Source organism: Nannospalax galili, unplaced genomic scaffold (genome assembly GCF_000622305.1).
Source record: "Nannospalax galili isolate Female #2095 unplaced genomic scaffold, S.galili_v1.0 scaffold18, whole genome shotgun sequence".
NCBI lineage: Eukaryota > Metazoa > Chordata > Mammalia > Rodentia > Spalacidae > Nannospalax > Nannospalax galili.
Window position 1 is genome coordinate 11557775 of NW_008346548.1, and position 26502 is coordinate 11584276.

The 26502-nt window shown below is 43.3% G+C and overlaps 1 protein-coding gene across 25 annotated transcripts in view; it reads left to right on the top strand.

The window, feature by feature from the left end:
• The window catches only part of Kalrn (kalirin RhoGEF kinase), a 700573-nt gene that overhangs the window by 185763 nt on the left and 488308 nt on the right, over positions 1-26502 (top strand). For all 25 annotated transcript variants that reach the window (XM_017800540.2, XM_029568193.1, XM_029568189.1 and 22 more), the window contains exons 2-3: positions 12906-12980; positions 19609-19723. In XM_017800540.2, coding sequence (XP_017656029.1) covers positions 12906-12980; positions 19609-19723 — 190 coding nt within the window. The remainder of the gene's footprint in view (positions 1-12905; positions 12981-19608; positions 19724-26502) is intronic.

Consider the following 26502-nt stretch of genomic DNA (forward strand, 5'->3'; position numbering starts at 1 on the left):
TATGCAGACAGATACCATAAGATTATACATTCTATTCTATGATCTATTTTACCTACTTAACAACATACTGTGAAATTTATAAGGCATTAGTTATTCTTTAATAGTATATTTAGTGACTTCTTTGAGTGAATATATCATCACTTATTTAGCCAAACCCCTGTGGTTAAGCATGTAACTTGATTTTCTGTAGTATGAAACTATGTTAAATATCTTAACCCCCCCAAGTTCACATTGATCTGGTCTTAGATGTAAGCTGTGTCCTATTCATCAATGGACAGGGCAACCTCATCACCTCCTGATTCTGGTAAGGACTCCTCTTTTTCAGGAAACCAGAAAAGAACAAAGCAGACCAGGTAACCCAGCTTCCTACAGGCCTACTGCTCAGATTTCTGGAGAAACAAAGGAAACTGTTTCAGTGAGTATACAACAAAGACTATGAACAGGCAGATTTTAGGGTTCAACTCACAAGGATTTGTAGCTCTAAGTATGAAGAACAACTTCTGTCCTTTATCTTCTTTGTTAACTGTCCTCCCTCCCTTGACAACAGCCTGACAGTTCAAAGCAACCAAGAGAAAGACCCAGAGGACATGTAATCTCCCTAGGCTTCTTATCCCTTTTCCCTGAAGAAAGCTATGGGTGAGAGTGGGGCTCTAAAGCTGCCTACAGTTGATATCAGGGCCCCCTCATCTAGATGGTGGCCCTGCTATCAGAATATGTTGTCAGTATGTTCCCTGGGCCCACATGGCATGTGTGGACCACATTCATAAAGACAAAGAGGATAGGAGTTGGGAAAGAAGGGGCAAGGCCAGCATATAGAGAGAGCTACAGGGATTCTGTGACCATAGTCTCTGGACACAGGAGGAGGAACAGGGATCCAGTCAGCTGAGCAGCCGAGTAGGAGGATGTTTTCTCTTTACCTAAGGGGAATTTGGCTTAGAGGACAAGAGTGCTTGGAATGCTCACCAAAGAGTCCAGATCAGGTAGCAGAACAAAACAATAAAAATTAAGAGACGCCACATGGATCATGTGAACACCATGATGCTGTATAATGGGAAAGTGAAGGGCCCAGTTAGTTGCAGTTTTCTGAATTTATTCACTTATGTACTCATTATTCACATTATCTCCTCTGTGCCCCCTGCCCCTGTTCCTGCTCCTGTTCCTCTTCCTCCTTTCTTTTTCCTCTTCCTCTGGATATTTTAGACAAGTTCTCATTCTGCAATCCACACAGGCCTCTAAATCACTATGTCATCCAGGCTGGTCTGAAATTCATACAGTCCTCCTGACTCAGCCTCCCAAGTGTTGAGACTACAGGTGTGATCCATCAAACCTGCAGATAATGAGTACTTTTTATTGAGCATCTACTGTGTATCAGGCCCCATGCTGAAGATACCAAGATGAACAGGAAAAGGGGAAGGATCATACATTCCTAGCATTGACTATGTGTCTAGTACCCTCAAGTAGATTTTTCTCTAATAATCACAGAAGCCTGGGAAATATCTTAACTCAGATGAAGAAATGGAAAGATGCTAAGAAAAGTGTTCAGTGGTACACAGCTAATAAGTTCTGGAGTAGAGTACCCAACTTAGTTCTGCCTGAATCTAAACCTTGTACTTGATCTGGGGCTCTGAGCTGTCTCTCAGGATGCATCTGACCTAGGAGAGATTACCATCTCATGCAGAAGACTTGGTAAGGAAATAGTGACTACATATGCCCTTACATGGCTATTGGCCAGGAACCCCCTTCTCATCATGGCATGACTCACACTTCAGGTGATCTTGTTAAATAAGCTTGAAGATTCCTGTGCTGGCTTTAACCTTAGTCCAGGGTGGGCAAAGTTGGTATGTGTTCCCTAGCAGGGGTATTTTGCATTTGGAAGGTTTCAGGAAAGGCATTGTGGGGGTATCCCTAATGTTCAATTTGTTTACCCTCAGCTTTATGGCCCTCAGTAATTGTAATAAGAGAGAGCTATCTCTGATAAAGCTTATCTGTGGGCATAGGATCCTGCACAGTCTTCACCCTCCAGTGGACCTCAGTCTTGGGTCCCAGTTGGACCAGGATGGTCAGAAAGTAAGCCATGAAGGAGGCAAGGCTGGTGATAGAATCCCCAAGAGTAGTAGGGTCATTTTGACTTTGTCTAGACCAGTGCTTCTTGACAGAAGGAGGCATAGATCTCTCTGAAAAATCTGATGAAAACTGGATATTCAGACTCTCCCTCAGGAAAAAAAAGGACACATATGGGCATACAGAAAGCAATTTGTACAGTCCCATTAGGTCTGTGTCCTTCACAATACACATTTTGAAGGCAGGGTTAGGAGGCCTGCCTCAGTTTGCCAGGTGCTCCAGGAACACACAGCTTGCTTTGTCCTCTGGTGGGCAGAGTAGGTTACCTAGATCGCCTTTTGCACTGCTTTTCCATAGTTCTTGAGAAGGGTTTTGACTTCAGGAGATACGTGGACTGTCCCTCATCTCATGGTGAGCACCTGGCATAGTGCTTCCTTCTAGACTCTCTCCTGATCATGGTCACTCATGTTGGGTTTTGGTCATGCCGCTCCACATGGAAGCTTTGGTGCTTATCTCTGACAGACATTAACTCATCTCTCTGTTACTCTGGAGAGATTCCAGGTCGTGAGAAAACCTACTCTGATTTGGTTGCCTTCGTCTGTCTCTGAGACCCCGCAGGTAGATTCACCACTGTCCTGTCCAGTTCAGGACTTTGCAGCTGTTCCCATAAGTAATTTGCTTCTGCTCAAATTACTGCTATTTCACTTTTGGAGAACTTTCTTAAGCTGTAGTTTTGCTATCTTTTTGTAAATTTCTGAATATTTGTTCCCCATTTATACCTCTATATTGTGTTTCTTACATAGTATTGAAATTACATGTCCAACTGTCTCCCTAAATTAAAAGTTCCTTTCAATAAAGAACCTTATACTACAGTAATATAACTTTTAATGTGCATATAGATTTTCAATAAATATTTATTAAACCGAATCAGCCATGTTTAGGTGACCAAGGCAAAAACTTAAGAAGAAATTTTAAAATGCTTAAAACTCTAAGAATTGTTTCAGGGCCAACTTGTACATCTTGAACATGGTTAATCTGTTGATTCTGAAATCCAGACACATGTTATGGAATATGTAAGGTTCATACCACCTCATTGCCATAGAAGTTGAGTATTTGTTGGCAGGGTTTGTGTGTGTGCATACAGACCTTTTTTGGTCTCTGTAACAATTCGAAAGCAATACCAAGACAAGCCTTTTTATTCTCTCCATTAATCTCTCCTTGTCTGTGTTACTCCAATGCTTCTCTATATTCGCCATGGCTTCTCTGCCTTTTTCTCATTTGATTCACATACTCCAGGACAGCCTGGGCAGCAGCCGCTATGAGTAAGAAGTATACATTATTTCAGAACCGAGGACAGCGGCACACAGCCTTGGAGGAGGAAGAAGGTGCTTGGTTTGCCAAGGTTCCTGTAGTTGCAGGGAGGTTTGTCTGTGTTCCTGCAGTCACAGAGAGGTTTGTCTGTATTCCTTCTTACCTGCAGTTTTGTAAACCTGCTTACTACTTTGACCCTAGTTGTTCCATGTCTTTGGCTGAGCTATATCCAATCTGTGCTTGATATGTTCCTGTGACATTGCTTCTACTTTCGGGACAGTAATAAGACTAGAGCAGTAGGGCATTGTTAGGGAATCTGAATAGTAATGGTGGGGGTGAGAAGAAGCCCTGGACCAGAGAAAGGGGCTACTCTGCCAGATGCCCACAAGGGTCTCTTGCTACCCAGATGTCTTTTGTTTTGCTTTACTGCTGTCCACACCATGTCCACGTTTCAGGACATGGGACAAGGAAGGCAGGAGAAGAGAGAATTATTGGACAGATACTAGATTATTTAAGGTTAAAATGCCTTCTATAATGACCAAATACTGCTTTTTAAGTCAGCAATTTCATCCTTAACTAAGTCTTTTTGTCATGATTGAGTACAATTGATATTCATACTGAAGAGGAGGACAAAAGGGGGGGAGGAAAGAAACTGAAAGTGAGAGTCCCAAGGAGCAAGTCTTTTGTGTGCCTGAACTTCTATAGCACACACCTGCTTATGAACTGAAAATATAATAGCAAATATATTGCTAATATTCAACAACTGACTCATGTTCATCACGAGCAGGCTCATATGCAGTGTTACCTGGGGGTCCCATGCAGGACCACCACTCACACCCATGTAGTATGAGTACTTTAAATAACCTGATCTGTTAGAATCAGGTTAAAAAAGTGGTGGGTATATAGAGGCACTTCTGAAGAGGTAATTTTCTGGTGTCTACATTGCATTCAAGAATGTCACCTTTTCCAAGGGGGGAGGGAGGGAGAGAGAGAACAAGCTAGCCTGTGTGAATTGCAGTTGAGGTCTCAGCTTCAGCTAATATTGTCTTGTGAAGAATAAACAGAAACAGTTTGCTCGTTAGCTAGGCTTAGAGAGGTGTTAACCACATGTTTAAAGTGCTAATTATTAGTGATCTTTAATAGAGCTAATTTAGCTGTGGCAAGTTTTATAATTTATGCTCTTCAAAAGTAGCCCATTAGCCAGGTCTTTGTATCTGATGTTGACTTTAGCAAGTTAATACTGAAATTGTCCACAATTAGTGTTCATGTGGAAGGATGAGGAAGGAGAACGATGAAGATGGAGGTTGAATCCACAGGAAAGAGCACAGCAGTGGGTAAGAACTTCATGAAGAAAGTTACATGGCTCTATGGATATGAAGGGCTACTCTGCATCACTGTTAAGCACCAGCTGTGCTCCAGGCCCTGAAGCTACTCTAGTAATCACCTGGCCCTACCCCTGGAGTCTAGAGTCTAGTGGGGGAGCCAGATGTAGCAATGGCAATGAGGAATGAGCTGTGTGAAACAGAGAGGAGCCAGCTCAGCCTGGGGTGGTGGAAAGTTAGAGAAGAAACCTTAGGGAAAAGACACAATGCACTTCAGTGCAGGGCAGAAAATGGTCCTTGTGAGGAGTGTAGTTCAAATGCATGTCAGAGTTGACAGAAGGTAAGCACTGCCCACTCTGGTTCTCTTCTTAAGGCTCCAGCTACAGGTCATGTGTATGAGACCTGGTCAGTTGGTTTGGAAAAACTCAGTATTTAAGAATTGCCAGAAGAGGAGCCCTTCATTTTCCTTTCCCTGTTTACATTAAAATCAGATTAGCAGAGGCTCCTGAATGTTCTTTATCTAGAAGTTCCATGGCCAGAGAGGAGAATTCTGCCATATTGTGCCTCTGGTACACACCTGTGGGGTAGGGAGACATGATGCTGCCAGAATTGTTTGACATTTGTGGATGGCAGGGATCAGGGACAATGATGGGGCCTCACTGTGAGTGGATGAATACCCAAGCTGGGGAGGGGTTTATAGGACTCCACGCTGTGCTGCGTTTTCTTGCTGACGTGAAGCTGCCCTGTTGCTCTGCCAGATGTATTTCTTCCTCCAAGCACACACTTCCTGCCTCAGTGGTAGTTGTTTTAAGGAGAGTTCCAACATATTTATCATTGCTGGAGTTTTTCAACAGGCTGTTTCCTCAATAGCTCATTCATGTCTGCGAAGAGGATCCAAACATTCGCTTCCTCTGTTTTGCATGAACTCACATCTTTCTCTTTTGCTCTCTCTCCTTCTTGGCACCTCTACCCTTGTCACCTCTCTCCTCTACTCTTATGCCAGCTTAGGAAAGAGGAGATCAGAGGAGAACAAGGAAGGTAAAGATTTTGCCCATACTACTAAAGGTTCCACACCTACCCCATTGTCTTCTCCCAGACCATCTATTCACTATACAGGAGTGGCCATGCCATGAGTCTCTTCCTTTTATGACTCAGTAACAATCCACCAGCCTCTGCTGGCCTGACTGTATCCCAGGAGGTAGCTGACAGAACAAATATCCTAATGGCCTCCCTGGAACTTACAAGAAAGGCCAGAAGAGATTTGTGCCCCATATTCTACCACCAACCTCTGGAGGAGCCATGTGTTGGAATCTCTCCTTGCCTCAACCACTGATCAGAAGTGACATGGAGGTTGAGATCAGAGCCTCCTGGGTCCAGCTCTGTTTTGAGCCACAGCTTGCTTCTGGGACTAGCCAGATACTCTCCTCTCTCTCTGCTCTTCTCTGCTCTTTACTACAGCCCAGCACAGCTGTCTGTGGCAGCCAAGGTATGTGCAGTTGCCTGTGAGCTGCTGCTTCTGGGAACCACAGAGCTCCCATCCCACCATCTGCATCCCCTACTCTGCTTTTCTGTTCAGGAGGTAAACTCCACTCATCCTTGGTGCAGGGCCTGGGTCCCTTTCTATCTGTCTCCCACCTTTCCCTTACCTAAAACCTTGCTCCAGATCCTCTCCTGGGAAGCCTGTCCTGACCATCCACCTCCAATGCACCACTCTTACTCTGCCTTTTTAGAGCCCCTGTGTGTGCTCAGTTCAGGTCGGTATTTCTTGAGTCCCTTTTTGTGACAGAAATTGTTGTAGGTGCAGAGATAGAACAATGAACATGGCAAGGTTCCTTCCCCTGAGGTGAAATGAAAACACATAAATGCAATTCAAGAATGATAAGGTGCAACTGGAGAGAGCTCAACTTGATGGAGAGGTCATGGAAACCACACAAAAATGATTGATTCAAGATATTTAGGAGGTAGAATCAATAGACTTGAGCAGCTGAATTAAAAAGTGTGATAGAGATGGATAAGTGTCTAGGATGCTCCCCTGGTTTCTGTGTGGACACTTTGGTGGATAGCAGCACCCATCATCAAGATAGTGTGGATATTGGATGGTCACCCAATTGGAAGGAATTGGGGAGTGTTATTTTTCAGAATCCCAGTATCTAGTTTTTTTGTTCAGAGTCTGGTAGCTTCCCAGTGTCAGGGAAAAAAATGGTGCTTGGTATTTTATTTGGTTGTGAATTACTAGAGGGTAGAAAGTGGGTCTCTTCCTGGGAGATAAGTACCATGTGCTCATTGGACATAGAGGTCTCTGGGAAGGGACCTCTCCTTTCTCTTCCATGTCCAGAAGTGATCAGGGCTTTACATACCTGTAAGTTGGGGAGCAGTTGAGATAAAGGGGCATAAACTGGCTCCTCTTCCTCTGTCATCTAGAACCATCTCAGAGATTGCATTTTGGTCTGTAAATATGATCAGTGACAATATTTATGGTACCAAGAGAGCAGAGCTCAAAAGGTAAGAAGCGATAGATAGATTAGATAGATAGATAGATAGATAGACAGATAGATAGATAGATAGATAGATGATTTTTTTTTGAGACAGTGTCTCCCTTTAGCCCCAGATGGCCTGAATTCACTATATAGACCAAGATGCCCTGATCTCACAGAGCTCCTCCTGCCTCTGCCTCCCCAGTGTTGGGATTAAATGCATGTGCCACCACACCCAGCAGAAGCAATATCTTTTTGTTGTGAAACTGAAACATTTGTTGAATGAGGGAATGGTTTAAGGTGCCAGATTCTGAACATCTTAGATAAGCATTCATGCTCACTGCCTGTCCCCCAAAAGACATGGTCCAGTGCCAATAGCCTGGAGGAGAAAATATTAATACCTATCTTCTAGAGATAGCTTTTTGTTCTATCATGGAATGTAAGTGACAGGTTACAGGTAATACCTGGATCTCTGGAACTCTGTGGTAGGGCAAGAGGAGACTGAGCAGCCTTAGAGCCAATTAGACCAAGGTGAAGGCAGAGCTTCTCTGAGGCTCTCTCTGCCTCATAATGTATGAGTACAGTCACCTGAGATTCTTGTTCCAATGTAGGCTTTCATTTTGTAGGTCTTCAATGGGACCTGGGATTCTGTGTTTCTAACCAGTCCCTGGTGGTAGATGAGGCCCATTACTTAAAATAGCAAGGCTTTAGGACTGACCTTTAGGAAGCCTTCCCTTTCAAAGTGACACTAAGGCACTGACTTACACACTGCACAAAAGAGAATTGGCTTGCAATTGATAGTCTTAAGAGCTTATTTGGCCAACATTTGTTTGGGTGTTATTTTGACATTTCCCTCTTTCCAAGGACATTCATTCACCAGTCCTTATTAAGTATTATGTGATAAGTAGGCCTTTTCGATATCAAGATAAATAAGAAATGGATCTTGTTCAGGGGCCTTTCAAGCAGAGATGGACAGGTATGCCAATAGGACAGTGATCTATTATCAGAGACAGTACATCATCTGCACAGAATGCCATGGGATAGGATGAAAATAAGAGGCAGAAACTTGAACATTGGCAAGTTCACCATCTTATTGAAGGGATAGAGTTCAGACCCACTTGAAACAAGGTTGGAAAGCTTACACAGTTATTCTTAAATAAGTACAAAGTATGGAAGGGTGACTGAAAACCGGAAGGAAGTAAAGAACAATTCACGGGTACCTGACAGCTTCTACCTTCCAACACACCAAATGCTCACCCAGTTGTTTGTTTCTCTGCTTGTTGAAATTAAGGACTGCCTTCTGAAGAAGATTGGCATGGAGCCCAAACACTCTTCTGCTCTGGGGGATTCACTGCTTTCCCAGGCCCAAGAAACCATGAGTGGGATCCATGGCACAAGAGCCAGTCCTGCTATTCCCCAGGGCCACATGTGGAGGCTTGGAGCCAGAACGAGGCTCACTGGCATTTTCTAACATGGGAAACAGTGAGGAGTAAAATGTGAGGAGGAACAGGCAGCAACAGTGTAAGCAAGTTTCTCGAATTATAGGGCAAGGAAGAGCAGACACAAAGCTTGAAGGAGGCCTGTGATGGTACTGGAGGGTCCTGGGGGTGGTGGTGGTGGGGATGGTGGTGGTAATTTTTACTTCCCTAATAGATGCACAGCATTTCAACTTTGCTAATTAACAAAACAGCAGGCTTGTAATTCTGACAGCAGCAGGACTCAAATGCAGTGGGTTTAGTACTGAATGCTAGCCAAGCATGCCTTTGGCCTTAAGAAGAAGCACAATACCCACATTGGGTCAGGTCCACAAGGGTGCCTGCTGGTTTATTTTGTTTTCCCTTATAGTGACTCAAAGGAGTTCCAAGCTTTTATTTCTTCTTTAGAGGTAGTGAGCGATCTACTATTTCAGTGGGCTTTTCTTTTACACAGGTGGCTGGTCTACCATTGGCCTAGTGTTCATAGCCTAATAGTGCTATCAGATATACTTTGTGTCAGAAGTAGCAGTTGCTGCCTCCTGTAAGGTGTGTCTACCTACACAAGTTCTTCCATCACTTTTCTTTCATTTTGGCAATTTGGTCTATCTGAAAAATCCCCAGTCCTCAACTGATTCCAGTGGAGGAATGGGCTGGGAAGGCAGGGAAGAGTTCTTCTATTTTCACAAGGCACACTGAGACTGATTGGAGGATTTGCTCCCAATACTTCCTTTATTTACTTATTTTTTTGTTCATTTATTATTTTATTTTATGTATACGTGTCAGGACTCTCCTGGTTTCCTACATATATGAGTGTATTGCCTACTTGTGTGTAAGTGCACCATGTTGTGCAGTGCCCAAGGGGATCAGAAGAGGATGTCAGATCCCCTGGAACTAGAGTTCTGGACAGTTGTTAGCTGCCATGTGGGTGCTGGGAATAGAACCCGGGTCCTCTGTAAGAGCAATCCATGCTCTTAACCACTGAATCATTTCTCCAGCCTACCCAATACTTCCTTTTAAACATGGTTGATCTGATAATGAGGGTATCATGAAGGCCAATAAATAAGAAGAAACTCAGAGTCTCAGAGCATTAGAGCTGAGTGATACTCTGGAGATTGTCTACTCAGATCACCAGTGCTTAATGTGACAGGTGAGGCCACTAGCCTTGTGTAAGTCACTTCAGGAAGGGCTAACTTTCATTCGGTCATTTATTCTTTCATCAAACATTTATTGACCATTTGCCATGAGTCTACTGGGGTGTGTACCTGATAGTAAAAACATGTTCCCTATTTCCTTGGTCCTGTTTGAATTATCAGTCAATGAACTTACCCTTTATTTTATATTCTAACACCTGGTTTTACAAGGGCCTGGGGGAATTAATACATAGACTCCTCAGCCAGTGCAAATAGGTTTTATATGCAAGGTCACCAATTTCTGAGCTGCTGGGCTAATTACTTTAGCTCTACTTGGCTTTACATAATACATGTATTGTTGAAAAGTTATTTGTAATTCAATTTTTGGCAAATGAAAAACTAATTTAAACCACTAAGGAAACTTTTATTTTAAAAGACCCCAGAGCAAATCCTTATAATGTGAAAAATCTTGTTGCTGTTATTGGAAATGATTACCTGCTAGTAATGGATTTAGCAAATTTGGGCACTTTTGGATTTCTTATAGTGGGTACAAAATCAGGTAGATTGCCCAGCAGTGGTCTGAACTGGTTGGGTAGGTCTTTGGCCAGGAAGTGGAACCTCTTGGGTTCTTAAACAGACTAGCCCAAGACACTGACATTAATGGGAGCCCATGATCTCTCAGCTGCATAGTGGAGTTACATGCTGTCCTTTAGGTCGTGGACCCTTGAGTGAGAAGAAAGAGGAGAAGCAGGATGAGAATATAGCCTCTCTACAGGTGAGAATGGTTAGGAAATATCTTGGGGATCATTCTGCTTACATTATAGCAAATTCATATATATATACAGTAGGGGAGGGGAGGGAGAACAGTGGAAACACTAGGACAGTAGTTTAGGACAGAAGGAGGTTCTATGAATTCTTGCTGTGCAGTCATAGTCTGGGATTGTTTTTTTTTTTTTTTTTCCCCATACTGGAGATTGAACCTAGGCCCTTGCACATACTAGACAAGTGCTATACCACTGAGGCATATCACCTGTCCTCTTTTTGACTTTTTATATTGAGACAGGGTCTTCACTAAGTTGCCAGGGCTGGACTTAAATTTGCTTGTATCCCAGGGAGGCCTTGGACTTGGCAATTTTCTTGCTTCTGTCTCCTGAATAGCTGGGGTTATGGCCCTGTACCACTGGGCCTCACTTATTTTGAACTTGTAAATAATCTGGAAAATGACAAGATGAAATTTAATTTCTTATATTAATTTTTTCTATAGAAATTAAATGTGCATACTGATATAAGGAGAGTACTTTAAAACTGAGAAAAATTGCCCCTTTAGGGCTGCATTTAAAAAAACGAGGAAAATCTATTTCACTTGCAAATATAAACTATTTGATACATGGATGTCATTTCACACAAGCAGTCCATGAATTAGCTAAAGATAGTTCTGTGACTGGCTGGTAAGACCAAATAGGGATTCTCTCATGCTGAGAAGCTGAAATGTCTCCTTGCTGTCTGAGCAAACAAAAAATAAAACAAGTAATAAAAAAACTATGTATCTATTTTTGAATGCCATAATAATTTATATTGATCCTAATTAGTCTCTTTCATGAGATTTATTTTGTGTGTAAGATAAAGTTTGAGCATACATTTCTGAAGAAACTGAGGCGGCAGTTATAAAACAATGTTGCAGTCTTTGAAGTTAGAGCTTTCCCTTTTACAGTGCTACTATTTTTTTCCATTGCCCAGGGATCCTGTAGTATTACTCTGGCATCATGTCATATGTCAACTTGAAAAGAGAAGCAATGAGTGAATAAAAAGGTTCATTATATTAGGGAGACATGAAAAAGAAGAAATAGATGAAATGGTCAGGGACGCTGGAAATTTGGAGTTAGGTTATGACTTCTGACCATGGACAATGGCATTTGGAGATACACCTCTCTTTCTCTTTCTTGACTGAGTGTGCACAGAGCATGTTTCTCTTCCCTGAACTAGGGAACTTATGCCTAGGTTATTGCTAAAATTCATATATGATATGGAGAGACTGAGGGATGAATGTCTTGCCTATGAGCATGCTACTTTCCTTTGTAGAATGTCAGATTTGGACCTCGAGGGAGAAGTCATGTGGACAACGGCACTGGAGTGTGTGTTCATGGTCCCTGGTTCTGTTGCATTGAGCTGACAGAACTCTTTGCTTTCCGGAATTCATTTGTGTGATGTATTAATGGTTATATACAACAACAATCCCAATTACAGCTCCAAGGGTGTGGGTGTGGGTGGTTCTCCCTCAGAGTCTTAATAGGGTACTGGGGTTAACTACTAGGGGCACAAGGGGCTAGCCTGGAGTGCTTTGTTTTGGTGTATGTATGTGAAAGCTGGTCCTCCCCTCCTACACTCCTCATACTAAGCTGGGTTGTCCTTTGCTCCCAGTGCTACAGTTTCTCCAGGTAAATCATTCTTTTCCATTTTGGTGCGCTCCATGTGTCAGCCTTCAGCCTCCTAATAGGAACTTGTCTAGACCGGGGAAAGAACTTTCTAACCAAGAAGCAAGACTTACTAGAGGAAGTACATTTCTCCTTGGAAGATTTGGCTCTTGTCTCTTGTCCACTGAGGACTGGTGGTGACATTGAGGGGGAGTAGGGAAATATTGTTATCAACTTTGCTCCTAGCTAATGGATTTTTGCGGTTTTATTTTTCTTATTTGTAAAATGGAGTCTAATAGTTAATATATATATGAAGATGTCATTTAGGGTGCTATAATCCACTTTGATATCAGTGAACTAATTCACCAGGCATATACTATATGTTCTTTATATATCAAACATTGTATGAGGCACTAGAGGTACAAACATGCTTTTTTAAACAAGTTGCTCAACAACAGGCCTATTGGGGATGTCCTCAGGGCACTGGGTTTTGTACTTGGGAGGTGACTTGAACTGTCCTCTATGGAAAAGGGGTGAGAGAAGATGACCATGACCTAGCATCCCTGCAGCAAGGTGTTCTGTCTGTTAGGGAACCTTCCTGTGTTGGGCTGGACTATACAGCTCTGCACAAGGCAGAATGATGGGGCTGGGAGGCTGGTGGTAGGGCTGTGGGACCCAGCCAGCTGACATCTTCACCTTCCTCTCATTTGTTGTCCCACAGGGTCTTTTCGGAATGATGGTTTGAAAGCTTCTGATGTCCTTCCCATCCTAAAGGAGAAAGTGGCCTTCGTGTCTGGTGAGTATTTCTGTCAATTCCTTTGAGAAATTGGATAATGTGATCAGACACCCACGTCTGTGTACTAGAGAGAAGAGTAGGGTGTTAAGCTTGGAATGGCTGCTTCCTTCCTACAGAGGTAGGCAGAGAAAGGAGGACTCTAGACCCACCTGGAGGCTCTGGAGGATACTTGCAACAGCAGGCAGATCCCCACACACTCATACACACCTGCCTGACTCACCCTTCCTGACAGGGCTTCTGAGGCACAGTGAAAGGCTCCAGTAGGAAGAGAGTGCCTAACCCACATGTTTCCTGGGGTTTTAGCTAGTGTTTCTGAGAAGGTCATACACAAGAGATTTAAAACTTTTGGTTTTTCCTTATCTGTTTTCTCAGCAAAGGGAACTTTCTTCTTGGTTTTTTTTGTTTGTTTGTTTTGTTTTTTTGTTTTTTTACAAGAAGAAAGTTTTACAGTAACTTTCAAATACTTATTCCTTACCTCTCTTCCAGCCTATCTTATATACCTGGGCCTTTCAATATCCAATTCAAGCATCAGCAATCTGCAGGCTTTGGGCTAACCACTGCTTTTTGTAAATAGTTTGTTGGAACCTAGCCATGTGTAGTTGTTTAGGTGGTGTGTCTGTTTCCAGTTGCTGCCACAAACTTGGCTGCACTGGAGGTCTTCTGGATCAGAACCTGGTAAGGCCTGAGCCTAGGCTGGGTGGGGCAATGGGAGCAGCTCAGAGACTTTCTCTTGAGAGAGAAGCCCAGGTGCTATACCTTGTAGACAGAACATTCATTACTGAGCAGTTTTGTCTGCATAGAGAGGTGAAGGAGCCAAAGGGTAAGAATCAGCATGTTCCCATCATGTAGGGGCTCACTCTACAGGCACTGCTGGCATGGCTGACACGTGACAGCCACAGTAGAGAAAAGGAGAGAGAGGAAAGGGAATCCACACTGGAGTTATCTCTACTTCATCAGAGAGGAGAGAGACCAGCAAGTTGGTGTGGTATAGGAGGGGAGACAGGTCTGTGCTAGGTACAAAGAAGCCTTTGTAAGATGCTGTGTACATTCTACAGCAGTTGGAGGAATGGCATTTTATTGCTGTTGTTGCTGTTAAGACAAGAGAGATCTCGAGGCTGTCTTTCCCTATTGTCATGTTAGGTGGTGAGGCCCTTATCACTAGACATGTAGTAGCACAGCAGAACAGCCCCTTGGGAGGATCCTGGGGTGTGATTTCACAGAGGCATGGCTGTGACAAGCCCCAAAGTGGACTTGAATTTGGAGTTTTTGCTGAGCTGTGAAAAAACCTTGTATGGAAATCCTGGTGGCCTCTGGTGCAGTGGTGACCTCAGACCTCATAGCCTAGACTCTTAGGACATGACTGAAGTCCTCTTTCTTCTGCTTTATGGCCCTTAGTCAAACTGATGTCCTTTCTATCCCCTGGGTATCCTACTGATGATCCTGTTCCTCCCATGTCAGGCACTTCCTTCCCCAAAGTGTCTCCTGCATCTTCCAGCTTGAGCCTCTCTTCTTCCCAGTCAGTTTCCACTTCCCCTGCTCCAAGAGGCCTTCCTAGATTTCATTGTTTATGCCCCCCCCCAGTACATTCCACTGGAGTAAAGGCAGGGCCCAGCCAGATCTAGAAAAGCCCTCCTCAGAGGTAGGGAGTTGTCTTCATGGATCTCATGGAAGCAATGTACCAGGTAATCAGTCAGGGAGAAGCAGATAGGAACTTCCCAGAGAAGGCTAAAGGACTGATGGTGTGCTGTGTGCCTGTGGAAGCCAAGCCTGATGCATTGGCCTGCACTGTTCAGAACTTCTGGGCTTAGGGAACATTGCCCTACCCTGCTTGGGAGACAATAACTGACTACATCTGGAAAAGAAAGCAAAAAATAATCCCCACACTCCCTACATGCTGAGCTATCAGGAAACAAAACACAAAGATAAAACCAAATAGAGAAACCCCTACTTAAATAACACAGTGTAACAGTTGTGTTTCTTTCTGAGAAGAGCAAAGTGAGGAGCATGGTAGGCAGAGAAACAGATCATTAACTGCCCACCCTTCTCTACCAGAATCTCAGCTTTGGCCAGGTGAAAGGAAGCATGTTGCCATAACAACGGTCATCTGGACTAAGCCAGGGTAGCCCAACCACTTCTGCACTGGGCATGTGGTTGTGTGTAACAGTCCCTCAGTGTGCCTCTTTTTCCCCGGCCTGCCCCATGCTGCTCCATGGTTCACGGCCTGTGGACTCCTGGCCACCACTCACTGCACCCATTTCCTTCTATCCAGCCTTCCTGTATAGGACCCTCTGCACCCCTAGGATCTTCATGTGCTTATACTCTGCCTTTTTCTACTTCCTGATGATGCCTCTGGATCCCCTATCAAAATCATTTTCTGTTGTTCCCAGGGAAGCTCCATGCCATTGGGGACAACCTTTTGTATTCTGGACCCCAGTGTTTCAAAGTGTGACTTATCAGATAAACCTTGTAAATGAGAATAAATTTGGGGAATGCTATATTAAAGTCCTCCACCCCCCGACCCCCTGTAACTTGGAACATCCATTTAAAGCACATTAACATTTTAAGGTTGTATAGAAATTCTACAGTAGGGGCTGGAAAGATGACTCAGTGGTTAAGAACATTTGCTGTTTTCCCAGAGGACCTGGATTCAATTCCTAGCACCTACATGGCACCTAACAACTGCCTGTAACTCCAGTTCCAGGGGATCTGAAGCCCTCTTCTGGCCTCTGCACACTTTGCATGACACGGTGCAGTTACACACATGCAGACAATATACTACTCATACACATAAAATGAAAAAAATAAATGAAATATTTTTAAAATTCTACAATAATCATTTTTATCTTTGTCTAACCTAGGATTTCCCAACTACGGAATAACCTCATTCCCTTAAAACAACAACAACAACAACAAACTCTGTGTTTGTAAATTCATTAAAATCTTGCAGAACTATTTTATGTGGATCAAACTTTTGGTCTGCTTCCTGAGATGTCTTCCCCTCCCACACTTCTTCCACTTATTTCCCTAACTGGAGCCCACACCTCCTGAGAATGTGCGCACCATTCCTCCTCCCATCAAAGCAGTATCAGTGTCTCGGTGTCACCCACTTTGAGCCTTGCCTCCTCCCCCAGCCCTGCTCTGCACTCTCTACACAGAAGGGGAGTAATTGCCATTTCTAGAACACTGGCCATTCCCTCCCCTAGTCCCTACACTCTTATGCTGTAGCTCCTACAACCAAAGCCATGCATAGGTGAAGAGCAAGTGCCTGTTGCTTCAGTGAATGGTACTATTGAAGATCAGGCCACCAACTGTCATGTCTTCAAATGTGGCTACTCTTTCCTCTCACCCTCTGGGATCCATCTGTGCAATACACAGTGAGCAATAGGGTCTCATTCTTCATCCCTGCTTATTTCCTTCCGGTGTCAGTATCTGTCTCAGTTATCAGTGCTACAACTTCATGGATGCTCAGCCTCTTAGGCACCAGAGTCTTCTCCCTCTTTGCTGTGGTCAGCCACAATCTTGGCTTTTGTCTGTGGTCTTGGTTTTGACCCCTCTGGTTTCCTCCTGTTAGTTGACAGATGATAGAGTCAGAGTACCCCTCTTCTCTGGGATCTCCTGATCTAGAAGAGAAGTTCTCACCCTCACTAGCTCCTCACCATGCACATTCTGCACAAGCTCTATTCTTCCATCACAGAATGGGGCCCAGAGCAGATACCACCTCTCAACATCTATCTTTGAAGCCCATATCATACCCAGCCCCGTGGAAAGCTTTCTAATGACATAAAGAGTCTGTGCCTCTCTCCTTGGTACCTAGAGCCTACCTTGACTTTGATAGCTGGATTTAATCTCCTATTTTACCCCCAGGCAGGCTGAGCTGTCCCTCTCCAAGATTTATATCTATTTTTCCTTCCTGGGTTCTGCAGCCTGCCTCAGGGAGAAAAGTACAGCCCCATCAGCTAGAGGCTGGACCCCTTTCTTGGGCCCAGGCCTGGTTCCATCCATTGTCCCCTGCTTTCCAGCATCATGCTTCTCCTCTATGCTCATTCATCCTTTTTCCACATTCTGACAAGTCTTCCATTCTGAAAAAGACAGGGCTTGATACTGCTGCTTTCTTTTGCCTCTTTATCCACACAAAAGAGACAATTATACACCTCTGGAGACAAAAAAGGCCATCACATATCCCTGGAGGCTCCTTCCCCATATGCACCTTATCCCCAGCTATGACTCTGAAACTCATGTACTGGCTTCAGCTTGGCAGTACCAACCAAACCCTCCAAACTACCTAGTCACCCTTTGCCCATGAGAGTCTCTGTCCCTCAGGTTCCATGGCCATATTTATAAGGTGCCCATGGAAGGTCAGGAAGAAAACTAACAATTGTAACCAACAAATAAATTCACACACACACACACACACACACACACACACACATTCACACTCACACATGCCAAAGAATGAAAATGCTTAGGGTGCTGAGATAAGCCTATAGAGGCTATCTGAGGCCCTTCTGGCTTTAAAATTATTTTTTTACTTTTTATTTTATGTGTATGAGTGTTTTGCCGGCATGCATGTAAGTGCACCTGTATTGTACAAAGATCACAGAGGTCATTAGAGGGCATTGGAGCCCCTGGAACTGGAGTTATGAACTGTTGTTAGCTGCCATGTGGGTGTTGTGAATTGAATCCAGGTCCTCTGGAAGAGGAGCCAGTTAATCACTAAGCCATCTCTCCAGCTCCCTTCTGACTTTTGAGAACACTTTTGTCTAAACCTTCCTTTTTCCCTCTGGATCACAATTGGGACATAGGGACCTCTCCCAAGGCAGATGAGATAAAGGCTGTCATCAGTATAAAGAACTAGACAGGGCTAAGAGTTTGAAAGATGTGGAGTTGGGGAGTCTGGGACTCATCTATGAGGTATATCTGCACAGATCTGACCTGCTGAGGTGGGGAGGTAACTGGTCATGTTCAGTGGCTTCGATTGCGTTTGAAACTTTACCCCCATAGCCTTTCTGTCTCTTTTTCTCTTTTCTTCTTTCCTTCTCTCTCTCTATATATATGTGTGGGTGCATGTATATGCAGGTGCTCATGTACACGTATGCACATATATAAGCCAGAACCAGAGGTCAGATGTCTTCCTCAATTGCTCTCTACTGTATTTTTGGGGACAGGGTTTCTTACTGAGCCTAGATGATGTCTGGCTAGACTAGCTGGCCATCAAGCTCTAGGGATCTGCCTGTCTCTAAGGGGCTATGGTTCTAGATGCACACCATTATGCCCAGCTTTTATGTAAGTGCTAGGGATCTGAACCCAGGTCCTGCTTGTGCAGTAGACTCTTTACCAACAGGGTCATGGAGTCATCACCCAAGTCCTCTCCCTACTGCAGCCTCTTAGTGCTTTAGGGTATTCTGGATTCATTGTTTCCCTTCCATCTGTGTGACTTCTGGACTCCATGATCAGAGGAAAGAATATTCCTAAGCTCACATGTAGGAGGCACCTGGGCCACTCTGCCATGCAGAAGATCATTCTCCAGATGAGCTGATGTAGGCGTCTTTCTAACACTGTTATGATGCTGAAGCCATGTGCTATCCCCTCTTCCTTTTCCCATTAAATCTACTTGGGCCCCCACTGTGGGGATATCAGTGGCTGCCCGAGATGCAGATAGACTCCTGTGATCATGATTCAAAGATGACCGTTGGTTGGCAAATGGTCAATGCACTGTAGGGACATAGTCACCATCCCTCAGCTCCAACCCTGTCTAATCCTCCTGAGAAACTTGGTTCTGCTTTGTAATTGTAGCATCTGTTAATGAATGAATGAATTTTAAAATCATACAATAATAGCAAAGAGGATATTTAGAAAACAGGAAAGAAAAAGCAGCCATCGGTTAGAACCCTGCCCTATTAAAAGCAGTGGTCATTTTGATATACTTCTATCAGCATTTTTCCTATGTAGTTTTTAGCAAATGTTTGTTATCCTAGTGTGCATATATGCATTTTCAGTGATTATTACTCTGAACACCTTTATTTCCAATAAGATTCATGTGTTTCTCTAGCAGGAGGAACAGGCAGCACCTCAGGCAGGCAAGCAGATAGGGTTGGCTTCTGGGCTGGGTAGAGAACTCTCTACATCAATCTGAAAGCCTCCCAGCCATGCTGTCCCTGCTGGATGCTCTGAGGCCTCTCACTGTAATTAGCTCATCTGGCATACTCCCACCTCACAGGAATCTGCAGAGAAGTGACTGGAGATTAAATTTCCAAGACAAAGCACTTTTCCCAGCTTGTTTTCTCAACAAGAACAGTTAGCATGCCTTCTTATCATTTCACATGTGCAGAGAGCTCTGCTTTTCAAAGTACCCACTAACCTGCCATCTCCTCAGTCCTTACAACAACCCTGCACTCTGTCCATGGTTATTTTCATCTGCCTTTTACAGATGAGGCAGCAGAAACCTAAAAAGACTTGCCCACAGTCATGTACTTTACCCACATCCAGACTCCTAATGTGTCCTAAGCAGTGGCCAGTTTCTCAAGGCACTTGCAGCCTATTCTTTTGACATTGCGACATGTTTTCCCCTTATTTATGGCTGATTTTTTCTGGTTGATTTCCTTAAACTCTCTCCTCTTGCTTCCCTCAGGGGGCCGTGATAAGCGAGGTGGACCCATCCTGACCTTCCCTGCTCGCAGCAATCATGACAGAATAAGACAGGAAGACCTGAGGAAACTCGTGACATATTTGGCTAGCGTGCCAAGGTAAGGTGAAGGGGAATTGTCTGTAGGGGAGAGGGAGCTGAGCTGATGCCAGTGAGTTGAGAGTGCCTCTGTGCCTGCCAGGGGCCTTTGGAGTGAATTCTAACTGTTCCTGGAACATTTTTTGCTGTATTTCCATCATTTCCATTGTTCCTGCTGGGATTCATCTGAATACAGGGGAGATGGCAGTGGAAACTGTGGGCAGAGATGAGGGTCCCAAGCTAAGCAAAGGGTGTGGGGCCTACAGGAGGAGACAGCATGGCCTGGTGTGGAAGAATGGGAAGCTGCTATTTACTTTCATGAAATGGGAATTGTGGTTGATCACACTCTGGCTTGTATAATGGCTACCTTGAAAATCTCTGAATGGATTCATGGCCCTTAGAGTATGGGGTAAATAACTTCACTTGTATCACTCAGCTAGAAGTGGCACTTGGCTCATCTTCAGAACTGCATTTTCAAGGAGTATGATATTATCCCTAAAGAAGGTAAAAATTGATTCTTGGAGGGCAGAAAGTGAATCACAGTCGTGTATGTATTAAGTATAAATATGGTGGTGGTGGTGGTGTAGAGAAGTATTGTAAACAGCTTCCAGAGCAAAGGGTAATAATGAAAGAAACTTCAGCAAATGCTGTCTAGATGTTGATGCCCTGGAGGTGACTGGTGGAGAACATGACACAGACATGACTTGTGTGTTTGAGAAGGGAGGGAAAAGGCCTTTGACTGGCTAGAATATGAGAGCCAAAAGAGCCCTCAATGTAATCTAGGCACTATGTATCATGTTCTGTTTAGGGAGTGGGCTAACATTGGCCGTGAGTGACTCTCAGAGCTGTTTTGGGACACAGGCCTCCTGACTTGTACTCATTCCTCATCCTTGCTCGTGTCCTGCAAGGACTCTGCTTTCTGTCTCAGCAGAATGGGAACCGCTGAAGTGTTTGATATGGCAGATAAGAGATGGTACCTTGGGCTTTTGGAGTTTTCATCCTTCCAGTGCATTTTATGAGTTATATGTTCAATTCTGCTTTTGGAAAGAGACCTGGGATAATTTTTGAATGTGCTGATTAATTTCTTGAAAAAAATGTCAAGTGAGACAAGCAGTACATTTCTGAGAAGTCCAAGGGAGGAACATGTGAGGGGATTGGTGGGTGATGATAGACAGGTTACTGGTAAAGTACGGTTAGGAACAGTATCAAATACTTGGAAACATGTTGAATGGAATGGTGAGCCTTGGGGAGCTCCAAACAGAAGGCTATGAACAAACAGATGTGGGAAAGTGTCGATTTTTTTCTTGATGACATCCACCGGGGACCAGAGAAAAGATAAAGGATCTTTAGCTCCAGTGAAAGAAACTTGGAATATATCTGAAGAACTTTGCATGAAACAGTGAACTAGAGAATAAAATATCTTTTCCTGGATGTCTTTAGAGAGAAGAAATGTTCCCATTTGTCTCGGAGCAAGGAGTGGACTAAATAACCTATGATTGATCTGGGTGATTTGGTCATTTAGCCTTGTAGGGGCTAAGCAGTTTTTTAAAGTGCCCCCCCCAAGGGATTCCCAGAGATATGAAACAAGGCACTCTCTAAAGCAAGTTACTAGAAAAGTTTTTATGGAGACTTGTGATAGAATCTAAGTTCTTATAGATTCAGAAGAAATTAGAATCCCAGAAGATGTGAAGGATTCATTTTCCTTCCTTCTGTGTTCATCTCACACAGCTCACACAGGCTCATCTTTCTTCAGAATAAAAGGGGAAGGACTTGGAAGAGCACACATGTTTCTTCATTCTGACTTGTTAAGCAAAGTTGGGACAGAATGTGGAAGCAACTAAGAAAAGATTTCTATAGGGTGAGAGAAGAATAAACCCTGGAGGGACTGAGAGGAAGGTCGGGAGAACAACGGAGAGACAGTACACTGTCATGAGGAGCACTGATGCTGCTCTCTGCTCCCTGACATGGCCACAGCATTGCAGCTGTGCTCCTGAGTGCAGATGGGTTCTTCACAGGCTCCTTTATGGCTAGAGATGGGTCCCTTCAACCTTCCCTGTGCTGCTACTGATTAGTTTGGGCATCCACGCCAAGAGTCTCTTATAGGCATCTTGTTCTGAAAAATCATAGGGTATGAAAAGACCTTAAAAGCCCTCCTGTCCATTTACTGAAATCAGTGCATCCTTGTTTACTGTCTACTATGTGTCAGGCCCATGACAGAAAGCCTCACGAGTGCTCATGTTATCTTTTCACATTGTCACCAATCCTACATTTATTTAACCTTTCCTTTGTCCTTATGATCTGTTATCTGTGTGTAGTTACTTGTATATGAAAGGAGTGGGAAGGAAAAACTCAGGTATGAACAGATAATGAATATCCCCAGAAATTAAGAGATAGGGAAAATCCATCCTAAGAGTAAGCAGATGTCCAGGCATAACCTACAGTGTGGACTGTTGGGAGCTGAACATATGCTTGAAGTAGGAATTTCTAAGTACTGTTTATTGAGTGAAGGCCCTTGAGTTATCCCATTGACTTCCTCCTCTTCATCATCACTGTTATTCCACTTTGTCATGATCATCTTTTGCTGCTCCCAGGGCACTGAGTGCTGTACCTGCCACTTGTCTCTGCTCTTAGCAGTGTTGCCAAAAGGCTGAGTGTTCTGTCAAGCAATACAAGTGCCATGTCAGTGAGGAAAGATGATAAGAAATTAGGATAGGTTATTCTTTAATGTCAATCAAACCAAGGTGCCTTTATTTGTGGCTTATTATTTGGTAACATTTGCTCCTCTTCTACTGATTCTAGCAAAAGATAAATTGGGCTTAAAGTCAGAACTGTCTTTGTGCTGCATCACCGAAAAATAAGAATAAGCAGGGAGAAGTAGAAAGATAGCTGAATGGAGGGGAAAGAAAGAGTACAAGGGTTTTCTCCCACTGTTTTTAACATGAGAGAGCTGGAGCTATCCAAACTGTCATCATCAAATGCACTTTGTTATGAGGACCTGTCAGGCTGTGCTATTGGTACGCTGCCCTTTGTTCTGTGACTATCAAAGGAGGGTTCAAGGAAAAATCAAGGTGATAGAAGAGCCAGGGAACAAGACCAGTACAATCACATTTTATATTTACATTTGCTTAAGAGTTATGTTTAAAAATCCATTTAAATTTCTTTTGTTGCCTGTGTATGGAAGGTTTATCATTTCTATTGCTGTTTCCACATTTTACACACATTTCTCAGCAATACCTGTTAAGTGTCCCTTTTGTTAGCTATTTGTATTATCAGTTATGAAGACCAAATAGTGTCCTATTACATGGCTAAGGAACATAAACCACAATCGTAACTGTCAGTGTTAGATAACACCTTTCTTAGTCATGTCAACCTTTGCAGAAGAGGGTGGAGAGGTATGAGAGGCATCTTAATATGCACAGCCTCAGGTACCAGCTCTACCACTTGCAGCTAAGAAATAGATGACCTCAGCCAGGGTGGTTTATGAAGACTTGGAAGGGCCATTTTTAAGATGTGGGGAGGTATGGGGAAACTAGCAAGATTTGAAACAGCAGCTGGAAAACATTGGTCTTTTTAGGCATGAAGGGGGCAGGGCTCAGGAGGATCAGATTCTCCAGTATGGAGAGAGAGGATTGCTGTGTGAAATGCTCTGTTATTCCACTTTGGGAGCCATGGGTTTCAGGGGAGATGCCACCTGCTTATAGTGACTCCCTGACAGGAAGGAGGCAGGGACCCTACCTCACTTTTCTCTCCTCTCTTCTACCTGCTGTTGACTGAATGTTCCCAGGATCCAGGTGACAAGGGAGCCTGCTGATATGGTTTATGTGGTCAGCCTTCCAAGACTCTGCATAGTAGGAAGAGCTGAGAGGAAGAGAGAATGAAGAAGAAGGTTAGGAAATGCAGTTGTAATACAGACTAAAGATGACAATAGTGACTGGAATTTATTGATCATTTACTAGGAAATGGTTTTTCAGAGTTGTGAATGGAAGATATTTAGGACAGTGTGAGACATTGGGCACATTATTCTACATTTCTGAGTATACTGTTCTAATTTTTAATTAGGGACATATCTCATGCAGGTGTTATGAAGAAATCTAGAAGTCTCTCTGTTTTACTCAGGCACTCAGTACTTGTTGCTCTTTCCTCTAATGGAGGGTAACAGTAGTAATAATAACAAAATAATATCACATCCACAGCAGTATTTGCTATGTAAGAAAGAGCAGAGGTGATGTACATGAAAATTACAAAGTGGTAGTGAGATAAGTACTTCCCAGCTTGCCCTCCACTTGAGAGGCAGAGCATGACTCTACTCTTGTTGTGTCCCAGGAATGCTTCCCACCTCAGCTCTCCTCGGAAATAACCACTGCTTGGAGCTTCATGTTTATCTTTCTCTTGCCTTTTTTGGTATAGTTTACCCCATGTTTCCATAGTCAATATGCTGTTTAGTTTTGCTTGTTTTTGAGCTTAGTAAAAGTGATAGTACCATATTTAGATTTCTAGGACTTCCTTGAACTATTGTGATAGCAACATGGATGAACCTTCAAATCTGATTTTGAGTGAAAAATAAACTTCTGACTCTGAGGGTTCATAACCAAATTGTTAAAAGAAGATTAATGGGGCACTGAAGTGTCTCTTGAGACGTTTCTCTTAGTTAGCTTGAACAAGGAAAATCAATCATGATTACTTTTCTCAGTAGTTGAATAGGTGCTATAATTGATATTGATATCAAAGAACAAGTGAAATTCTTCCTAATTCATTGATTTCTATGAAGAGGATGTCAGGTGCTGACAAAGTGCCAGGCACAGGGAAGATTAGCTTTTCCTCCTCCTGTGGCCTGGAGGAGTCCAGCAAATACACAGCATGAGAAATGCCTGAAATAGATGTGGAATGCAGGCTGAGCCCAGTGCTATGAGCTTGCAGCGTGGGGCACCTCCAGTGTTCTTACTGTCTGGGAAGGGGAGGCTATGCAAGGCAGCACTCCAAGCCAAAGCTGGAGCATTAGAATTTTTGCCTTAAATACTGGGTAGGAGCAGCCTAGGCAGAGGGAAGGGCTCTGGACATGGAAAGAATGAGCTGGGATGTTCAGAGAGTTTTCTAATTGTTTCCAAAACCCAGAGGATGGAAACATCTTTTGAGGGTGACAGAAAGGGATTTTTGTGGACCAGTTAAGAAGTTTGACTGATAGGCAATAAAAAATGGTTTTTCATCAGAAGGACAATTAAAGTTGCACTTCAGAAGATTCATTTTGGCAGCTAACAGGAAGAGAGAATGGAGAAGGTTAGGAAATGCAGTTGTAATACAGACTAAAGATGACAATAGTGGCTGGAATTTATTGATTATTTACTAGATCAGCTCCAAGGACTGCTGAAAGTACTTTAAATAATTGACTTAATTCTCACAGCACTTTGAAGTGGTGCTATTACTGTTGTTACAATTCCTATTTCATTTATGAGGCAACTGGAGAAGGATAACTCGGGCCTTCAGAAACAGAAACCATTTGGTCAGGAAATAACTGTGAGGAGCAGCCCTGGTATTCCAAGAACCAGGAAATGCCTTCAGGAGATAAATCAAGGACTCAGCCCTGGATGAAAGAGTCCTAATTGAGGTATTGTGTCTGCACCATGTGTTCTCCATGTGTCCTCATAGAGAGGACTCTGGGCATTACTACTGCCCTTGTGGAATGAAATTGTTGGCTAGCAGAGAGGCAGAGTAGGCTTGAGGAAAATTACTGACACCTGGAAATTCTGCAGGTGCATCCAGCCCTGCATAGCAGACTCTAGAGCCCACCCTCTGCAGGAGCATGGCACACTTGCTAATGATTTCCTCACCTGTGGGCATGAGGGTGCTGTGGGATGACACTCATGAAGCACCTCACAAAGTGCTTAGCACACAGAAAGGGCAAACCACAAGTGGCAGCTTCTTTACCTTGCTTTGCTGTGTGCCCTTCATTGTCCCTAGCCCCGCTCTGTCAGAGTTGGTGCTGTGCTTTAGTTTAGGATCAAAACTAGTAGTAATAGTAGGAAATAGTAAGATCAGTAGCACAGAATCAGCTTGGAATGAGTGAATGAATGAATGAATGAATGAATGAATGAATGTGCCTAATAGTCTTGTCCCACCTTTTAAATTAGAAAAATACTTCTAAAATATTTCTAAGTTAAAGCAAAGAAAATAAATTCACTTTTTGGAAAGCACTTCTAACTCTACCACCTAGAGATAAAAATTGATAGATTGTTATCTGTCCTTTTAGAGCTTTTAAAAAGCCTGACTTTATAGCCATACTCAGGTACTAAGGATCTGAGTATAACTGACTGTGTAGTAACAATCAGTTACATAAAGATTAAAGACACATGAGCAAACATCTGTTAGTAGCATTAAAAATGTAGGAAACAGCATGTTTTAAAATGAAATGGAGATCTTCTTTAAAGGGTAAAAACTCATTCAATTTTATGACAGGGTTTATATTGAGTTCAATATTATATAACCGTATTAATTCAACTGTGAACCTAAAACTTTACAGCCACTTTTGAAAGAGGTGTATCCTTGTTCTGGAAATTGTTACTGAATAGGTTAAAGCTGTAATGAAATGCTTCTTCTAAAAAAATAAAATAAATAAAATTTTTTAAAAGTTATTCAGCTTGGGGTAAGTCTATCACCCTTCCATCCCCCGCCTCGCCGTTCTATACTCCTAGTTTGGGCCCTGCGCCATTCCTAGTCTCGGGGCCCCAGACACCTGGGGAACCAATACTGTTTCCTGATCCTTCTCACCCAGAGCAACTCAGTCCCTTTCTTGGGCTCCAGGAGCAC